The following is an 18551-nucleotide window of genomic DNA, read 5'->3' as shown; positions in this document are numbered from 1 at the left end:
GCACAGATTCTTGGGGCAGGAGTTTGGAAGCAGTTTATCTGGGTTGTTGGAATATGGTGCACACACATGGCTGAGCTCCATTTCATGGCACATGAACCTCTCCATAGAGTTGCTTGATGTCCTCACAGTCTGTCTGCTGGACTTGGCTTGCTGGCTTTCCCTCAGAGACTGTGATTTGAAAGAGAACATCACAAAGAATGCACACTTTTTATGCCTAGGCCCAGAAATCCTATACACAGAAGTCACAATCTCTGTCGTATTTTATTCATTAGATGCAAGTGACTAGATTCACCTCACACTCAACTGAAGGGGATTGGTCTCCTCCTTTTAGAGGAAAGATCTTCAAAAAGTTTATGGAAATATTTTTAATTTACCACTTCTATAATGTTTCAAAGGACAAAGTGCTGGCCCTATATTAGTCCCACTGAATCCAAGTATGTGGTGGATCCAGGAACTCTGAAAGACACTAAGCTCATCAATCAGTTCCTCTGCAGGATTGCCAGATAAAATACAGAATGGCCAGTTTATCCTATGCATACTGGAGTTTAAGGACCGCTGGCTAGCCTCTCTGGCCCTTGACAGAGGTCAGAATTCGTTTCAAAAGACCCAGTAGATCTCATCTCTGCCAGGCTAACTAAACCAGGTGCTATTTAGAAGTTTAGAAATCCTTGGAACTAGGAATTCAGTATTTTTTGTTGAAAACTGTCTTCATTCAAAAGTTTTCTCCTTAAGACTTAATTTGAAATTGGGGGTAGGGGTAACACAGAATAGATAACTCAAGACAAGTGAAAGCGTTGTTAGTAGAAGAGTCCAGTCCTTATTTGCATGGAAAGGGAGAGAAGGGAAAGGCCAAAAAGTGTCCTGGAGGCAAAGAAAAATGCCTAATCATGAGGATTAAAGAAAAATCTTAATCATGAAAGGAGGGTCTAGAATACCAGAGATCACACCTCACAGTGGAGCATCTCTGTAGGACTCCTAGAATGGCTCTCTAGGCCATTTCCTGAATGTGGATAAGGTCAAAGACTTGTGCTCCCATCTTACCCTTGGCATCAGGATGGACAGTGGAGGCCCAAATGGGTAAGGGATGAATACGAGAGCCAGCTCCTAAAGAGGCCCTTGGGTCCTCCCACCTCAGACCTGGAGACAGCTCTAGGCAGTCAAAAAAAGACTACATCTTCATAGGGTATCATCTTCCCAGCCTGCATCTGGGCTTGTGGCAGGGATGCAGAGGATGGTCAATGAAAGGCTTTGGTCTGCTAGTAATAAATAGTCACTAAAGAGAAGGAATTTTTTTAATGTAATGAGAGGCAAATGTAAGATCTCATCTTCTTTTTGCTCAGAGTAGAACTTCCCACAGAACCTAACGTGAGGCTCTATACTGAGTACACATTCGATATATGTTGTTAACTGATTAACTTGTATGAAAATAAGACTTGGTGACAGAGTGTCAGCTTTGTTGGATGTCTCACTTACACACATGCCTTTTTGTTATCTGTTGCTTGGTTACAAATAGAATACAGTGAAACCGTGAGAACACACAGTAATAAACATTCCCTTTTCTCTTATAATGATGAATTCTAGGCCTGGGGTGTGGGGAATTGGGGAATGCTAGTTTTTGTTTTGTTCTTTGGGTTTTGTTTCCAGTTGATTTTCTCCTTGTACCTGTTTGTACAGCTGCTCCGGCCCCAGCCCCCACTCCAGCGCCGGTCCCAGCCCCAGCATCAGTCCCAGCCTCGCCATCCACTGTGACTGCCAGCGCTTCCCCCAAGACCTCCGCAGGCACCACCGACCCAGAAGAGGCCACGAGGCTGCTAGCTGAGAAGAGGCGGCTGGCCCGCGAGCAGAGGGAGAAGGAGGAAAGGGAGAAGAGAGAGCAGGAAGAACTGGAAAGGTAAAGCAGTGACTTTGCTCAGTGAGCAGTGACATCCTAGGGATCCCTTAGATCACGTGTTCAGTCTGACAGACAAAGTGGTAGTAGTGATGAAGGTGAAGGGATTAGCTGCTTCAGAATCAGGCCTCTGACCACTAAGTGTTTTTTTTTTTAAACATCACATTTTCTTACTAAAATGACAGTACAACAACCTTGATAGAGAAATGTTTAAAGAAAAAAAATCCATAGTCTTACCAGTTTTCAATAATTGGCAAAGTGGGTTCTGGGTAATCCTTTCCAGTCTCCAGTGCGAGGGTTTGTTTACATACGTAAATATGTATACATGCATCTATTTATATAATTATAACCACAGTAGAGGTGTAATTGTACAGTCTGATTTTTTTTCCTGAACATATTCCTAATCTCCCTATTTCCTCATTATCTTTCTAATAATCATTTTAAAGCTGCATAATAAAAGCTCCTGTTTTCTTCCAGATAGAACTCTTCAGAGGAAGTTGCTGGGTGAGATAGTTAAGCACCCCAGATTGCCTGCTAGGCAGGATGATAGGGACAGCTGGCTTCGTTGGCCTCCTCCTGAGGCCAATAAAACCAATGTCAAGGACATTGTTCTTCAAACAGGCAGAACTGCACTTTGAGGGAGGGTTGCGTCCCCACTCCCACCCCGCCCCCTGGACTGCTAACGGATCTTGGACACACCTACCCTTGATCCCAGCAGGGAGCTTACTTGGTCCATCTTCCTCCTGTCCTGTAACAAAACTGTGACCTTTATTAAGTTACAAAGATTACCTGGGGGGAAGGGGGTTCAGATTCATTACTAAAATGCCCCATTATGGAATTAAACAAGTCTCAGCCTTTACAGATAGTTCGTTGCACACCCTTCCACAAAACGAGCTCTCCTCAGAATATTAGTGGTTGCATTTTCCTTCCGTTTACCGCGAGGAATGCAAGGCTTGGGAAACCCGGAGGAAGAGCAGAGGGTGGCTTCACATTTGGCCCCTGAACCACGCGGAGTGTGTCCCGTGAAGATTTTCCTGCCTGCCCTCGGAGCACACTGCCCGGGGCCCCAGCCACAACTCTAGCCTCTCCTCAGGGAGCACCACCCCCCCCCCCCCAGGATATCTCAGCCACGTTTGTATTTTTTTCCAGACAAAAGAGAGAGGAGCTGGCGCAGAAGGTGGCGGAGGAGCGGGCGCGGCGCGAGGAGGAGTCCCGCCGGCTCGAGGCCGAGCAGGCCAGGGAGAGGGAGGAGCAGCTGCGGCGGCAGGCGGAGGAGCGGGAGCGGCGCGAGCGGGAGGACCAGGAGCGCGCCCAGAAGCAGGTGGGGCCCGGGCCCGGGCCGGGAGGGGAAGAAGTGCCCGCGCGCCTGCGCCCGGGCCGATGCGGGTGCCGCAGCCCTGCTGGCCGGTGCACAGGCCCGCTTCTTATTTCCAGAAGGAAGAAGAAGCTCGCCTTCGTGAGGAAGCGGAGAAGGCTCGGCAGGAGCGGGAGAAGCACTTCCAGAGAGAAGAGCAGGAGCGCCTGGAAAGAAAAAAGGTGACGCGAGCCTCAAACAGAAGCCCGGGGTGCTGTTCCCATTGTTCCCCAGCCCTGACGCCCCGGCCCGGAGAGGAGCTCACTGCTCCCAGAAAGCGAATGCGCTGCCCGGTCCAGGCCCGCCAGACGAGCTCTCAGGATGCATCGTCGCGTCCAAAGAAATCAGTTTCCATAGTGCGGCCCTCACCAAAAACAGTTCCTCCACTTGGTGAGGCCTAAGTCAGTTCAGCTTGACGTGAATAGGGCCTGTTAAGATGAAGCAGTGGTTGTTGCACTTACCCAAAGTCACAGAGTGTCTGAGTGACCCGTTTACTTAGTGAAATGCGCCAGGCCAGCCTTCTCTCCGATCTGACTCCTCTGCTCAATTCTCCCTTTCTTGTAGCGACTTGAGGAGATTATGAAAAGAACCAGGCGAACAGAAGCTGCAGATAAGGTACTGAGGTGGACATTTTAAAACAGTTCTTAGTGATTTATTTTTCCTTTACTTTCTCTTGTGACTTTAAGATTTAAAATTGTTTTTTCTTTCTTTTTTTGTAGAAAACAGTTGATCAGAGAAATGGAGATATAACCAAGGGAGCTCTCACTGGAGGAACAGGTATTTACTTCAGTGAATTCAAATATATTCAAATATAGAATTTTTGGATTCACTCTCTGGAGATCAAGATATTCATTGATTGAGAAGAAAAAGTACTCATTGACTTATAGAAGCTTAGGTGTGTGTCATCTAGTCCATAGGTTTTCCCCTTATGTAAAACTCTCCCATTTCTGGCAGATATTTTTTCACATTTGTTTGTACTCTAATAGTGTACTTAATATTTTAAGTCATCTTACATTACAAATATCCATATATATAGGTATATGTTTGTATATATCTGTATGTATATATAGAGATACCTATACACATGACTAGAAGAATTTTCTTTGTGTTATAAAATTAAATTTCTTTTATCATTTACTGTCTGCTGAAGTAGCATGAATTCATATTTGCTCTTAAGGGCTCTACACTTACACATTCTGACAAATTGTATTTATGACAGTTCTCACAAGAAAATTTATACACTTTTCCCTTCTGACTTCAGAATAGAGTTCGTTGAAATTAGAAATTAGTTGAAATTTCACTAGAAAGTTGTTGATGCCTATAGGCTTTGGACAGAGATAATTAATTTCTTGGTGATTTTATTTTTTTATTTCTTGTTCACCTTAGTGTATTAGTAGCCAGATTCAATTAATATTTATTAAATGGTCTCTTTGTGTCAGGTACCTCCTGCATACCTTTTCTTCTTTAATTTCCACTGCAGCCCTGTGAGGTAGAAGTGCTTTACTTTGGAGTCAGCAAGCATTTTCAGAGACCTGTCATGTGCCAGGCCTTGTTACAGGTGCCAGGATTCAGTTTGAACAGGCCAGGCCAGGTCCCTTCCCCCCAGGAGCACTTGGATGGAGTGGCAGGCCCAGCTCATTCAGCTGGAGTCCAAGCTTATGATTCTTCTTCTGTGATCCCACATGGTCTTCATGATTGTACAGACAGGTGGTTGGTAGATACCTCATTATGCGGTCTTCCTCTTTCCTCATCTGCAATATCAATATGACAAGAAGGCACCAGAGATCCTTCACCTTCCTTTGCTGTTTTTTTCTCTTTTAAGACTGGAATAAAGATCAAATGAAATGATTTATGTGAAAAAAATTTTTCTGTAAATTCTAGAGGTTGCCAAATGTAATATATTGGTATTTTGGGATGTGGTTTTATTTCAACAGAGGCTGTCCTAGTTCCTCTATGTCATGATTTCTTCCTGGTAGCCTTTTCGTGCTTTTTTAAGGATGCCCTAATTATATTTTTTTGGAGAATAACCCTAATGATTGCCTCTTAAGCCCATTGTATTTTTACTGGTTGTCTCCCTGAATGTTATAATACACGGAGACTTTATGTAGGCATAGCCCCCAGTGGGTCATCAGATGGAGCGTTTTAGGATGTAAGGTACACCAACACAGGGTTGAGGGGCTGATGCTGTAGTTAGGGCATGGCCAGGTTCCTTGTTTTTTTGTTTGTTTTTCCATCTTTCCCCTTCCTGCTGTTCCCCTGTCTGTTTGTTGAATATTCTTTGTACCTCAGCCCCAGAAGCAACAGAAGCAACAGAAGCAAGAGGGAAGGTGCCAACTTGTCAGTCATCATATCTGTGTTTATCAACTCTCGTGTCTGGTTTGAGTTAACACTGCTCAAAAGAGGCCTGAGGATTATCTGGCTAACAAATGGGAAAACTTCTTTTTCCCATCCCATGTGTGGTTGAGGGCTCAATGGTGTTGCCAGTGCCCCAAAGAGAATTCTAAGGCAGACAGACAGGTGAATTTACTGATCTATTAGAAATCTCCAAGGCTGCCTATTACCAGCTTTGTGAATTTTGGCACTTTTAATGGTTATTAATCACTTCTTCAGACTCTCTGGACCTCTGGCAGCTCTACTGAATTTGTGCCAGGTTATGAAATAACACTTTCTTGGAATTATATTTCAGTTTTTCTTTCATGTCAAGCTGAAACCATAATCTGCCACAAATTTCCATGAATCTCTGACCTATATGAAGGTTTATAAGATTCTCCGCCACCAAATTGTTGGTTAAAGCTGAATTATAGCATTGAGCATTGAATGACAAGGTGGCATAGTAAAGTACAATTCACTGGCCTTCAATTCATGAAATCCCCTTTAAACGGAGTTTAAAATTATTTTTTTATCACTTAAGTAGTTCATGGTGATTTGCTCTGAATCCTTCAGAAAATATTCACCATCAGCCTGATCAAGTCAGCTTATTGCTATCTTCATCAATCACTTTGGTTTCAACATTATAAACTTTTTGTTCAAAGTCAATTTAGTGCAAGCAAAAATAGCAACACCGATTTCTACCGTTACATTGCGCTAGGCACTGTTCTAAGTATGTTGCATATGTTAATACCTTTAATTCTCACCATAGTGTAGAGGGTAGGTATTCTTATTCATGAGGAAACTAAGGCACAGAAAGCTTGTGTCTTGCCCAAGGTCACAGAGCTGGTAAGTAGCAGAGCCAGGACATAAATCCAGGCACTCTGGCTCTTGGGGTTCGGTTTGTTAATAGCGTAATAGTAACCCTTTGTCCCATCTTCTTTAACTGTGTCCAGTGGTATCTGCACTCCCATGTGTGACAAACTCTCCAGGAAATGGAGAACCAGTGGCCAGCCAACACGTGGTTACCTCACACCAATCAGCAGTGACTGTGGAGAGGTGAGTCAAATAACTGGGCCCTTTTTACTGATACACATGAAAGCAAAGCACTAATCCCACCAGAACTTCCTGGGCCTGATGGAATTTCAGAGTTTTAATGTGAAGATTTGTTTTTATTTGGGTTCATTAATTTTTGGTAGAGCTAGTAATTCTATAGTCAGAGGAAGAGAAAATATCTTTTTTTTTCCGGGAGTCTTTAAGTATGATGGTTAGGTTTATGTGTGCCTATTAAAGAAAATTACAGGGAAGAATTTATTTGTATATATTCAACATGATCTAGAACGTATTCTCACCCTTTAATGGCATATTTTCACTGTACATAATATTCTAGTGTATCACAGGTTTGTTCTATAGTAAAATAGTTTTCTTTTTAAGATTTTATTTATTTATTCATGAAAGACACAGAGAGGGAGGCAGAGACATAGGCAGAGGGAGAAGGAGGCTCCCTGATGGGAGCCTGATGTAGGACTCGATTCCGGGACACCGGGATAACACCCTGAGCCAAAGGCAGAGACGCTCAACCAGTGAGCCACCCAAATATCCGTACAGTAAAATAATTTAGATGCTAGTACTTCTTATATTGGTAGAAGGGCTTCTTGTTGAATAAACAGTTGCTAACAACAACCAAGAAAGAAGTGTGAGTTGCGGGAATCCCTGGGTGGCTCAGTGGTTTAGCGCCTGCCTTTGGCCCAGGGCGTGATCCTGGAGTCGCGGTATCAAGTCCCGCATCAGGCTCCCTACATGGAGCCTGCTTCTCCCTCTTTCTGTTCCTGTCTCTCTGCCCCTCTCTCTGTCTGTGTCTCTCATGAATAAATAAATAAAACCTTTAACAAAACAAAACAAGTGTGGGTTGAAAAAGATTACCCTTCTCTAAAAAAAAAAATTACCTTTCTCTTCCTTGGTGTTTATATTGACAGCATTGTAAGACCACTCTCAAAAATAAAAACTCAGGGTTATACTTGCCTGTGCCTGAAAATCCAGTTATCAAGAACTTTTAGAAGTATTTGTAATACTGTTAAAAAATTTTTAGCTATGACTTTTTTAAATTTACTTCTTTTATGAGTTTTCCTATCTCTACTGCCAGTGTTTGCTGCCATCAGTTAATTAAAGGTCCTCAGGTTCGTTTTTTTAATTTAAAAATACACACTGCACGTCGTTTTATAATATTGGCAGCAGTGAAAAAGTAAGTCATCCTAAGATGTCCATAAGTCATAAGACATCCATTGATAACTTTCTGGGACAGTAAAACCTTTTATCTTTCCCACTATAATACCAAACAAAAGAATTTTCCTGAGACAGAGCTTATTCATAAGCTTTGATCTATGTTAAATAAATGTATCATTACCTAAGATATATAGTAAGTGATGTTTTGTGCCTTTGGTTTGATTTTCAAAGAAAATATTCGTCCCCAACTGCTATAATTAATGATATTCAATTACTTGACTTCAAAAAAAGGACACTTTTATGAAAGAGTAAAAAGTATCACAGAGGGAACCCCGTTATTATAGTATGGACCAGGTTTATTAAGCTACTGATAATTTTATCTGATCAATAACATTAGTTTACATTGGCTGACTTTTTTCAGTGGTAAAATCAACAAGTAATTAATCATTACCTGGAACATAATTTTACTATGTAAAATGAGATGATAAAATTCTATTTCCAATCATTTATTTCACCCGTTGCTTTTCTCTCTTTAAACTGCCTTAAAACCTCAAATCTCTTTTCATACAGTGTACCGTGAGGTCACTTGGCACTGACACAATATTTATATACTCAGTTCAAACCTAATTCATTTGTCATCAGCCCTTGCCACATAAGCTGGTACAGTACAGTCTGAAATAGTAATGCAAAATGAAGCACTAAAATCATGTGGTAAAACTCAGCTTTATGATAGCCATGTAGATGATCAGACTATTTTATTAGAGTATTTTTTTATTTTTATCAGAATGAGAAATGAATTTATGAGAGTTCACATAGAGAATTGGACCCCATTTTGAGAAACACAATCCATTTCTGAATGACCCTGACCTATAAGGAATGTTTAATGTGCTATAAGTTTGTTTCCCATTGCATGATACACAGAATTTGTGATACGTAGCCTAAGAAACTCTGCTTCCCTCAGTTATTTCCAAATTTATCTTCCTTGTATTTATCCACACCATATCTTAAAGCAGTTTGTATTTTCACTTAGCATCATCTTTTTAGTAACAAAAAGAAGTGCTTTTTATTTTTCTTACAGCTACCTATTTGCAGTCTCAAAGTTAGGACCCCTGGTCAGAAACTAGGTTTTAGGGAATAAGTCCTTTCTCACAATTTTCATACCTTTTATAGTTTTATGAATTTAGTTTCTATTTTCTACTTGCTTTCATCTTACAAACTGAGTGTTCCTCCTATGCCTAGTCTATCAGTCAGGGTCCAGCCAGGAGAGAGAAACCAGGCAAATTAATTTGAATAAGGAAGTTTAACATCAAGAAAAATTCATTGTTATTTGGGATGAGAATAACAGATTGCTAGTAAGAAGTAAAAATTTAAGAATACGGGATTAGCAGATGTAAGGATCAGCTACCTCCCTGAGCCATACCCAAGGAAGAGTCCCCTTCCCCGGGGTTTCCCTCCAGACCTTATTGGAGATGGTATGGCTATGACCCCACTAGATGGTGAAGTTCTTTTATGAAAGAAACTTGATGGTGGAATTTGCCAGGTATCTACCCTCTAGGATGCTTAGGAAAGCTGTTCAGCAAGAGGTGTCTCAATAGAGGCACTTGACCACAAGCTGGCCCTAGAGAGGTGCTGGGGGAGCCCCTCCTGCTGCAGGGGCTGGATGCTGAGGCAGCCTCATGCCCAGCACAAGCCAGATACTCAGAGCACCACGAGGGTGTGTACAGGAGCTCGCCGACCAAGCACAGCCAAACCAGGAAGCAAAATTTTCCTTGTGCCATGTCTCTCCAGCATCCTTAAATGACAAAACTTAAAGATTGTGCCAGCTGGCAAAGGAAAATGATTTCAAGGGCCTAGGTCCAGTTTCAGAGCTGAATGACCTGTGTGGCGCCCGAGGTTTCTAGTGTTCTCAGCCTTCAGTGTGCGATGCTTGTATAAGCCTGAAAGCGATTCTGCTTGCCCAACAGGCTCCCCACTGACAGTAGGTAGATTGAAGAGGATTGGAGTTACCAAATATCTGGCCAGCGTTTAAAGGTACAGAGAAATAAATGAGCCCGGGCAGATGCTTCTTACTCTGGAAACCATTTTGGGTTCTTGAGAACTAGTATCTGTAGAGGGAGGAGCCCTTAGAATGGAGGAGAATGTTTATTTGTGGAGAAGAAACTTGCTTTGAAACAATAAACAGAGGATACAGATGAATGTGTGAGTACAAATATGTATGGAGTATGGAGGAAGGAAGACATTAAGTTTCTCAGGTCATTCTGATATATTCTTCTACCCCCGGCAGAGAATCTGCTCTAGAAGCTAAAAACTTTTCACAGGCTGCTGTCTTACCCTGCTAATGCCCAGAAGACATTTCATGCCTGTTCATAGCCCCAGGCTAAGATCCTTCACTCTTGAGGGATTTGCAGTAATTCTGGTTTTTTATCTAGTGGTTTTCCTTCAAGTCTTTCCTTTAGTTTGCCCTAAAGGAAAAATAAGATTCCCAGGCCCCTGTCATTCAAACAGAAAGAGATGTATCACTTTTAATTTTAAAGTTACTTGCAAAAAAATTAAAAATTAAAAAATAACAACAAAGGTACTTCTTATGGCATGATAATAAGCATCAAGAAAGAATAAGGTCCTGGATACAGTAAGCCATATGGTCTGTCAGATTCCCACCATGGTCCCAGCTACCTTCCCCAGGTAGATTTTTTTTTTTTTTTTTTTTTTTTAAGTAATCTCTACACACAACATGGGGCTTGAACTCGTGACTCAGAGTTCAGGAGTCGCATAATCCTCTCACTGAGCCAGCCAAGTGCCCCTTACATATATTTTAGCATGCGAAGTGCACAATCTTCAAGACACTTGCATCCAGTTTCAGCTGCCAGAGTATAGTCAAAGAAAAAGAATTCAAAAGCTGGTGTTCTTACCCTAAGAGGACACATAGATCAGATGCATATTCCCTGACCCCAGTGACTTCAGTTTCAGTTTTATTGTTTCTTCTGGTGACAGTATCTTCTGAACATTTAATAATTGGCCATCCAAAGCATACAGCACAATTATTCCTCTAATTGCTAACAAGTAATGGGTGGAGAGATCAGGTAGGAGTGGGAGGGGAAAATGAAGTCAACTATTGACTCAAGTCTGGGTTGGCATAGTATTAAAACTTGTTAGCACATGCAAGCCTGGAAGGTGAAGGCAAGTTGAGATGGCCAAGGAACAGGTCTTGGAGATGCATTCATCTTCTTTATCTTTTGTCAGAACTTCTGAAGATCACTTCGGGATGAGAACCAGACTGTTTCTCTGGTTACAGAAAGCCCATTGGTTTTGGGAAAAAGCCAGGAGGATGGGTATGGTGGCTGATGCAAGGACTTCGAACAGTGGATATGAGGCACATGTGCATGCTTGTGCCCCCCTGCATCACTACTGTGATGCCAAGCCTCCTTGGTGAAATAGCAAAACACTATTATACTCTGTGTCTGTGTACTGTTTTTCTGTTATTCTTCACAGACTTTTATAAATATACTTTCAGTGTATTCTGCAATACTTTGTGAGGCATGTAGGACAGGTATTTTTTTTTCTAGAAGAAAAGTTTAATTAAAAAGAGCAGATTTCTCAAAATAAAAAGCAATGGAAAAATTGGATGTATATTAGCTTTATGGTACCATCTGGGGAGGAGACAGAAAAAGAGTTGATTTGCTAAACTTCAAGCATTTGGCATTATACCACAGACTTGATTTTCTGATCTCTAGCCTCTTACCGTAGACCTTTCTATAGTTAAACATTCAATTGATGATCAGTATGTATTAGAAGTTAAAACCTTCACAATTTTTGCTTCATATATTTAGTCTTTTCCATTTAAAAATTTTAAATTTTTTAAAATTAAAAAATTTTGTCAAATAGGGTCTTTTTTGATACATGAGCAGAGCACTGAACAAAATATGAAGCTTGCAAATATATGTTTACTACTGCACTCAGATAAAGTGAATAATCTAGTATTTATTTGCATGGGCATTTTTTCTGCTGCATTATAAAGCATAATAATGAACATATAATGGGTTTTCAATTTGGTTATGGAGCCTCTAAAGAGAGGAGAAACTGTGGGTAGAAAATGAAGGATTTGATGGCCAATTAAATGTACCTCAAAAATAAATCCAAGATATTAAGCATGAATTAATGAGAAGGTGGGGTCAGAAGCAGATTTAAGGGGCAAAGATAAGGGTGGTCTTAAAAAATATACCTATAAAATTATGCACATGTTTTAGGAAGCCAGAGGTACCCAGGAAGGGCTAGCATTTGGATAGCCAGGTACTATACAAAATGTCATAATGAGCAGAACACAGGACCAGAGATCAGGAGATCATGCATTCAGTTTGGACTGTGTCTCAGTAGTTCTGGGACTCTACCAATTATCCCCCACACCCCTGAATTTCAGCTCCCTCATCTTTGAAATAAAGGACCTGATAAGAGCTACTGTTTTCTCAAACAAAGGCATGTGAAAATGCCTGCAGTAAAAGTTGTTAAACATGTGTTGAAAATCATCTATTCTAATGGATACATTGTTTCATTTGATAAATGTTTATAACAAAAAGAACAGATTTTTTAAAAATAAGAATGTAAAATTGCAAATATGTCAAAATTCACCATGTTTGTGAATGATATAATCAATCAGTCTTAACATTTGATTCTAAAATTATTTGTTGTGGGATCCCTGGGTGGTACAGTGGTTTGGCGCCTGCCTTTGGCCCGGGGCGCGATCCTGGAGACCCAGGATCAAATCCCACATCAGGCTCCCGGTGCATGGAGCCTGCTTCTCCCTCCGCCTGTGTCTCTGTCTCTCTCTCTCTGTGACTATCAAAATAAATTTAAAAAATTTAAAAAAAATAAAATAAAATAAAATAATTTGTTGTAAAATCGTTTTTGATTGTTTCAAAAATGTATTTTCTAGTTTTAATGCTAATTCCTTTCAATTTTGATTTTTCCAACCCTAGTACTCCCAACTTGGAAAAACAACCAAGTGAAAATGGAGTATCTGTGCAGAATGAAAATTTCGAGGAAATTATAAACTTACCTATTGGATCCAAACCATCTAGATTAGATGTCGCCAACAGTGAAAGCCCAGAAATTCCTTTGAATCCAATTCTGGCCTTTGATGATGAAGGGACAATTGGACCCCTGCCTCAGGTAGATGGTGTTCAAACACAACAGACAGCAGGTAAGCTTGCCTCAAGCTCCCTTCAGTAACCATCACCAATATGTGACACTGCATGAGAGGATGAAACTTCTGTGGTTGACTATGGCAGCTTTGTTCTTCTAGGGACCACATGAAATAGATTGTATAAGGATTGTAGAAATTGAATTTTGAGTTGGATTGAGCAAATTCTAGGGCCTCTCCTGTTCCCACAAATAGGTGCGCAAATCTAGTCTGTATCACCCACTGGGGGTGTCCATCCCCTTTCCTCACAGAACAGTCCTCACTGCCCAAAACACACTCACTGTCAGAACATGCTTCATAGGAAGACAAGTACTTCATGCCTCACCATAACGTAGGGACCATTGGGCCTCATTCTGCCTCCTGGTTTTTGTTCTGTCTTTCCCAGCTTTTCAGATATATGAAGACTGCCATCCTGTTCTCCCATTTTTCTCTTGTTCAGGTTTAGCAGCTTGGATGATGTACTCTTGTCCTTTTTAAACGTAATAAGATAGTTTGAATTTAGCTAGCGGGCCCCATATTCAGAACTAGGAGCATGTGAGCCCAGTGGTCTTCTGTCCTTTGTTGAGTGACTGTAGCTGTTGTTGAAACAACCAGCGACTCTCTCATATCGTCTCTGGGACTCACACTTGACTTGAAGTCTTCGTGCAAAAAGAACAATAGCTTTATGTGATCCAAAGAAATAAGGAGCAACATCAAAAGTTATCAACTCAAGGGTCACAGCAGCTCATCAGTCTCAAAAAATAGCTGGAATAATCTCAGCTCTGTCTCTATTCCAACCTCTTTGAATTCTGTCAAGGTAGATCATTTTCATGTATCAACCAGTATCTCTTTATACTATTTTGAACAGAGCTGGCCAAATTCAGCATGTTTAAATGGAGCCAGTGCAGAATTATTTGTGGTCAAGTTGTTTTGTCTTTCAGATTTCCATCTGTGAACTTTGTTTAACTCATATTTTCCACTTTAACTAGCTAGAAAAGCCAATGTTGAAGCACCTAGCCAAAGAAAGCTAGCCTTTTTTCCTTCTCTAATATACTGACCTTGGGAGTATAACTTGACTTTACGATTCACTTTTCTAGATTGTAAAAGGAAGCTATAGGCCTGTCCCAGGTCTGACGTTCTCTTTCTTAAGACTCTGGTAATACTGTGATGACTTGCATGTTCCTGGAAGTGCTCCTGGTGCAGCTTCCTATCTTGTCATGCCTCAGACTCACAGAGAGGCAAGGAGCATCCAGATGACTTTCTGCTTCGCATGCCAGGCCTTAATTCACCGTCTGATTTATCTGCCGTTCCATTCTCCCTGCCCCTTCCCTCCTGTAACTTCTGTAGAGACATAGTCAAGTGTCTATGATCTTAAGCGGTGTAGGGGTACCTTTGGGGTCATGACTGCTTTTCAACACATTTATTTGGCCATATCTTTGGAGTCTGACACATCAGGTGCTGAGGATGAACGACCAATGAACGTAAGTCGCTAACATCAGAGGAAAGTACAATTGGTGTGTGTCGTTTAGAAAAGTAAATGATACAGCCTAAGTTGAAGTAAAGGATGTGTTTTCCTGCTAGTGGTAGAATTCATTAAAATATAAGATTCTGATAAAATCACCTATTCTTATATAAGACATTGTATAGAAAAAGCATGGTAAAGATTTAGAAATGTAAGATATTACCACAGTATTCTTGAAATAAGATCTTAGATAAATATTAATCTGTTCTTTCTTCTATCTCCTAATATAGAAGTTATATGAGCATTTCTTCTGAAGAACCAAAGCAGAAATTTAACAAGAATTTCTACAATTAATGGAATTTCTTCCATGCTATTAAGGAGCATCCCCTTCCTCCAGTTTTCTAAAGATTTCTTGACCATCATTTTGAAAAGACTTTATTAAAACCAGCTAAAGACAACAGACTGGATAGCTTTTCTAATAATTTTCGCCAATAGAAAAAAAGTTCCTTATTCTTCAGTACTTTAAAATGGCTTTTGCCAGTGTGCTCCTTCTTAGCAAATCAATATTTTTCTGCATTCTCTAAAAAATGAGAGCATTTGGCTATTTAAAAAAAAAAATGGGCTGACTAGGCTTGATTTTTCACATAAATATTTTGGTCTTTAAAAGCTAACATAAAATTGGCACAAAAAATTTACCTTTTACAGTATAATACTTGAAAAATAAGTACCTCTTTGCTCTACCAGTAGAGTGAATAGGAGAGGAGTTTAAATTAAGCCTGTTTGTTTAAATATTACTGCAGAGAGTTCTATTTGTAGAAGCAAACTATAGGCAGATTACCAGGTTCTTGTAAATGCAATTTGTACATGGACATTCTGCAAACCCAGCTGTCACATTCTTGCATCTCTTTTTGCAAAAGTATACTAAACAGTTTTAAAATATGAAAAAAAACATTATTTTTTCAGAGCAAGAAAATATACTGTCCTCTTAAATAATGTATTTATAAAGTTTTTCCAGATAAGCTAATCAAATAAATTAGAACAACGTAACAACATTGCAAACTTTGATTTATTAGATGGCATTCCTTATGTTACCATGAGAGAATGTTTGTGATGATTCAGGGCTATATCTGATGTCTGTATATTACTGCTGTCCCCAGGGATGTTGGGACTTACCTTTGCCTTACCTGATCACAAATTATTGGGGAGGGGGTGTTTAAAGATTTAATATTTCTTTAAATAAAAAAAAATTTGGTTTTGCTCGTTTAAGAGCAATGAAAACATGATGGAATGTTGATTGTGTTTGGCATACGGAGCACTGTGCAGGATACCTTCATAAATGTCCTCATCTCTGTGTGGCACCCATCAGCTTTGGCTCTTCACTCTTCACTTTTGCTGCTGATCTTAGCTATGCAAACCTGCACTTTCATTTGCTTAATATAATTCGATTGTATTTTACCATTTTAGAAATTACTAATAACTAAATATTGAAGGAGAAGGGATTCTGAAGGAACACATTTAGTTTTTTTTGCAGAGTGTTTGAAAAGGTAAACGTCTAGCAATATAATATGTTGGCTTTATTAAAAGAGGGATTGGTTAATCTATACTGAATGAGAAACTCATTTATTAAAATCCAAGCTATAGTAACAGCTGTAATTTGTAAAAACACTAATTTGGGGATTTTCCCTATTCTCAGTTGTCCATGTACACAGTCATATTAAAAAAATCTGTTCAACAAAGTTGTTTTATTTGTTTAAGTCGACCTAGCATGAAACACCAAATAAAATGCATTTGACATAGTTTTACTTTTAGGTTTTTCATATGTTACAACTTTACTCCGATTGAGCCTTGAGTTTTCAAATTGACCTTTATTCAATCTCTGACATTTCTCCAGCTTCCTCTGAACGGGAATATAGAATACGTTTATTCAAAATATAGAACAGGGACCCCTGGAGTGGTTCAGTTGGTTGGGAATCTGCCTTTGGCTCAGGTCATGATCCCAGGAGACCCATGTGGCACTCCCCGCTCAGCAGGAGAGTCTGCTGCTTCCTCTGCCCTCTCCCTTGCTCATGCTCTTTCTGTCAAACAAATAAATACAATTTAAAAAAAATAATAAAATGTGGAATAATCAATTTTGGCTAGGTTTTCCTGGTTTCCTTTATATTTTTAAATTTGAGCAATGATTAACAAGCTGAAAGCCTTCTACATTATCAACGTTTTAATTTAAAATGATATAAAATTAACTTTTATTAAATATTTTATTTTATTTGAGAGAGAGCAAGAGAGAACACGAGCAGAGGGAGGAGGAGGGGGAGGATGAAGCAGACTCTCCGCTGAGCAAGGAGCAGGACATGGGGCTCCATCCCAGGACCCTGGGATCGTGACTTGAGCTGAAGACAAACACTTAACTGACAGAGCCACCCAGGCGCCCCGAAAATTAACTATATTTTTAAAACAACATTACCAGAGAATGGCCTGGACGTTTACAATGATTGATTGCTTTCTTTCCAGCCCTTAAAGGCCAATATTCACCTGCTGATCATAAAGAGATCTTTAGTAGGTACTACATCAGGGTCAGTCCTCAGGGATCAGATATGACCCTCAGCATGGAATGAGGGTGGGTGGGCTTTTAGTTTCTTTTTCACACCATCATAGACTGTCTAGGCCAATGCCGTCACCAATCACAAGTTCCTTTGGTAGAGAGTGGCCCACTTTTACTGGAAGGGGTAAAGCCATATGTCTCCTTTTGCATAACCTCATTTCCTGGTGGTATATTACAATAAAAGCAAATCTACAACAGACTTCTCTCACATAAACAAATATTTATTATCAAGCAGGGCCTTCGGATTGGAACGCTTGGGTAAGTTCCTTCTCTGCCCATAATTCCACAAACACCTTGACTAAAAAGATTCACAGTAAAGCAGAAGCAGTGATATTCTGAAGGCAGGATTAACTACCCTGATTGAAGCAGGCAATGCAGGATGCCTGGGTGGCTCAATGGTTGAGCACCTGCCTTTGGCTCAGGGTGTGATACTGGAGTTCCGGGATCGAGTCCCGCATTAGGCTCCTGCAGAAAGCCTGCCTGCTTCTCCCTCTGCCTCTCTATGTCTCTCATGAATAAATAAATAAATAAACCTTTAAAAAAAAAAAAACAGTCAATGCAGTCTTAAGTGTGTGGGGTTGGGGGAAAGATGGCACAGGAGCAAACAGCTCTAGATCCAAGTAGTCCTCAAAAGCCTTAAACTTGCAGGGTCTGTCAGATTATTATACCTCATTTTATATATTTTGCATCTAAAAATCTTTCTAGGAAACTCAAGTTCCATTCACTAATGAAAAATTACTAGCCTCCCTTATGCTGATTAACACTGGCATAGATTTAGATGACAGTATTTAGAGTACCCAGCCACCAGATTGGAGTCCTTCAAATGCTATCTGACCTAGCCTCAGCGTAAGACTAAAGTTATGCATATGTACATCACAAAGTTGATACAAAGCATTTTGAAGTAAATTAGTGCATATTAAAATATAACCGGCACCAATAAATTCTCCCATCTTTTGCATTTTGTAAAGATTTTATTTATTTGAGAAATAGCCAGGGGGAGGGGCAGAGAAACAACAGACTCACTAAGCACAGAGCCAGACTCAGGGCTCGATCCTAGAACCCTGAGATCATTTGACCTGAGCCTAAGTCAGCCACTTAACTCACTCACTAAGCCACCAAGGTGCCTCTTGCATTTTCTTAACAGAAATAATTTGACTATTGGCCTACATCCGATTGTGTAGAACACAATGAAAAGAACATGAAAAGGCATGATGAAACAGCTATCTGATCAGGTCACAAAAAGCAATTAAAAAATTTTTTATAGATGCCCTTTGAGGAAATGTCATGCCCCCACCCAACTCCTGTTTTTACTCACTAGACACCTAACCCCACTCAGAAGTACTCAAGGTCATCATTTTGCTACATCTTTTGGTACCTCATTAGTTTGGAGAAGAAACTCCAAAGACCTTGCAGGAAGAGAGAGAAAAGAACCAGTACAGGAACAGAAGGTGCAGTTTTAAATTGTTACAAATAGAACATTTTGTT

General features: G+C 40.2%; 1 protein-coding gene across 5 annotated transcripts in view; it reads left to right on the top strand.

Moving 5' to 3' along the window:
* Nucleotides 1-16263, top strand: part of MAP7 (microtubule associated protein 7) — a 181077-nt gene extending 164814 nt beyond the window's left edge. For 4 of the 5 annotated variants that reach the window (XM_041739472.1, XM_041739477.1, XM_041739465.1 and 1 more), the window contains 8 exons: nt 1675-1891; nt 3038-3209; nt 3323-3424; nt 3807-3857; nt 3962-4019; nt 6566-6668; nt 12803-13026; nt 14758-16263. In XM_041739472.1, coding sequence (XP_041595406.1) covers nt 1675-1891; nt 3038-3209; nt 3323-3424; nt 3807-3857; nt 3962-4019; nt 6566-6668; nt 12803-13026; nt 14758-14768 — 938 coding nt within the window. In that variant the 3' untranslated portion in view covers nt 14769-16263. Of the gene's footprint in view, nt 1-1674; nt 1892-3037; nt 3210-3322; nt 3425-3804; nt 3858-3961; nt 4020-6565; nt 6669-12802; nt 13027-14757 lie in introns of those variants that run through there. The other variant, XM_041739487.1, reaches the window with a different exon arrangement.
* The last annotated feature ends 2288 nt before the right edge of the window (nt 16264-18551 follow it).

The sequence above is a fragment of the Vulpes lagopus genome, chromosome 2, assembly GCF_018345385.1.
Source record: "Vulpes lagopus strain Blue_001 chromosome 2, ASM1834538v1, whole genome shotgun sequence".
NCBI classification, from domain to species: Eukaryota; Metazoa; Chordata; class Mammalia; order Carnivora; family Canidae; genus Vulpes; species Vulpes lagopus.
The sequence above is the reverse complement of the archived record's forward strand: the minus strand, read 5'-3'. Positions and strand labels throughout refer to the sequence as shown.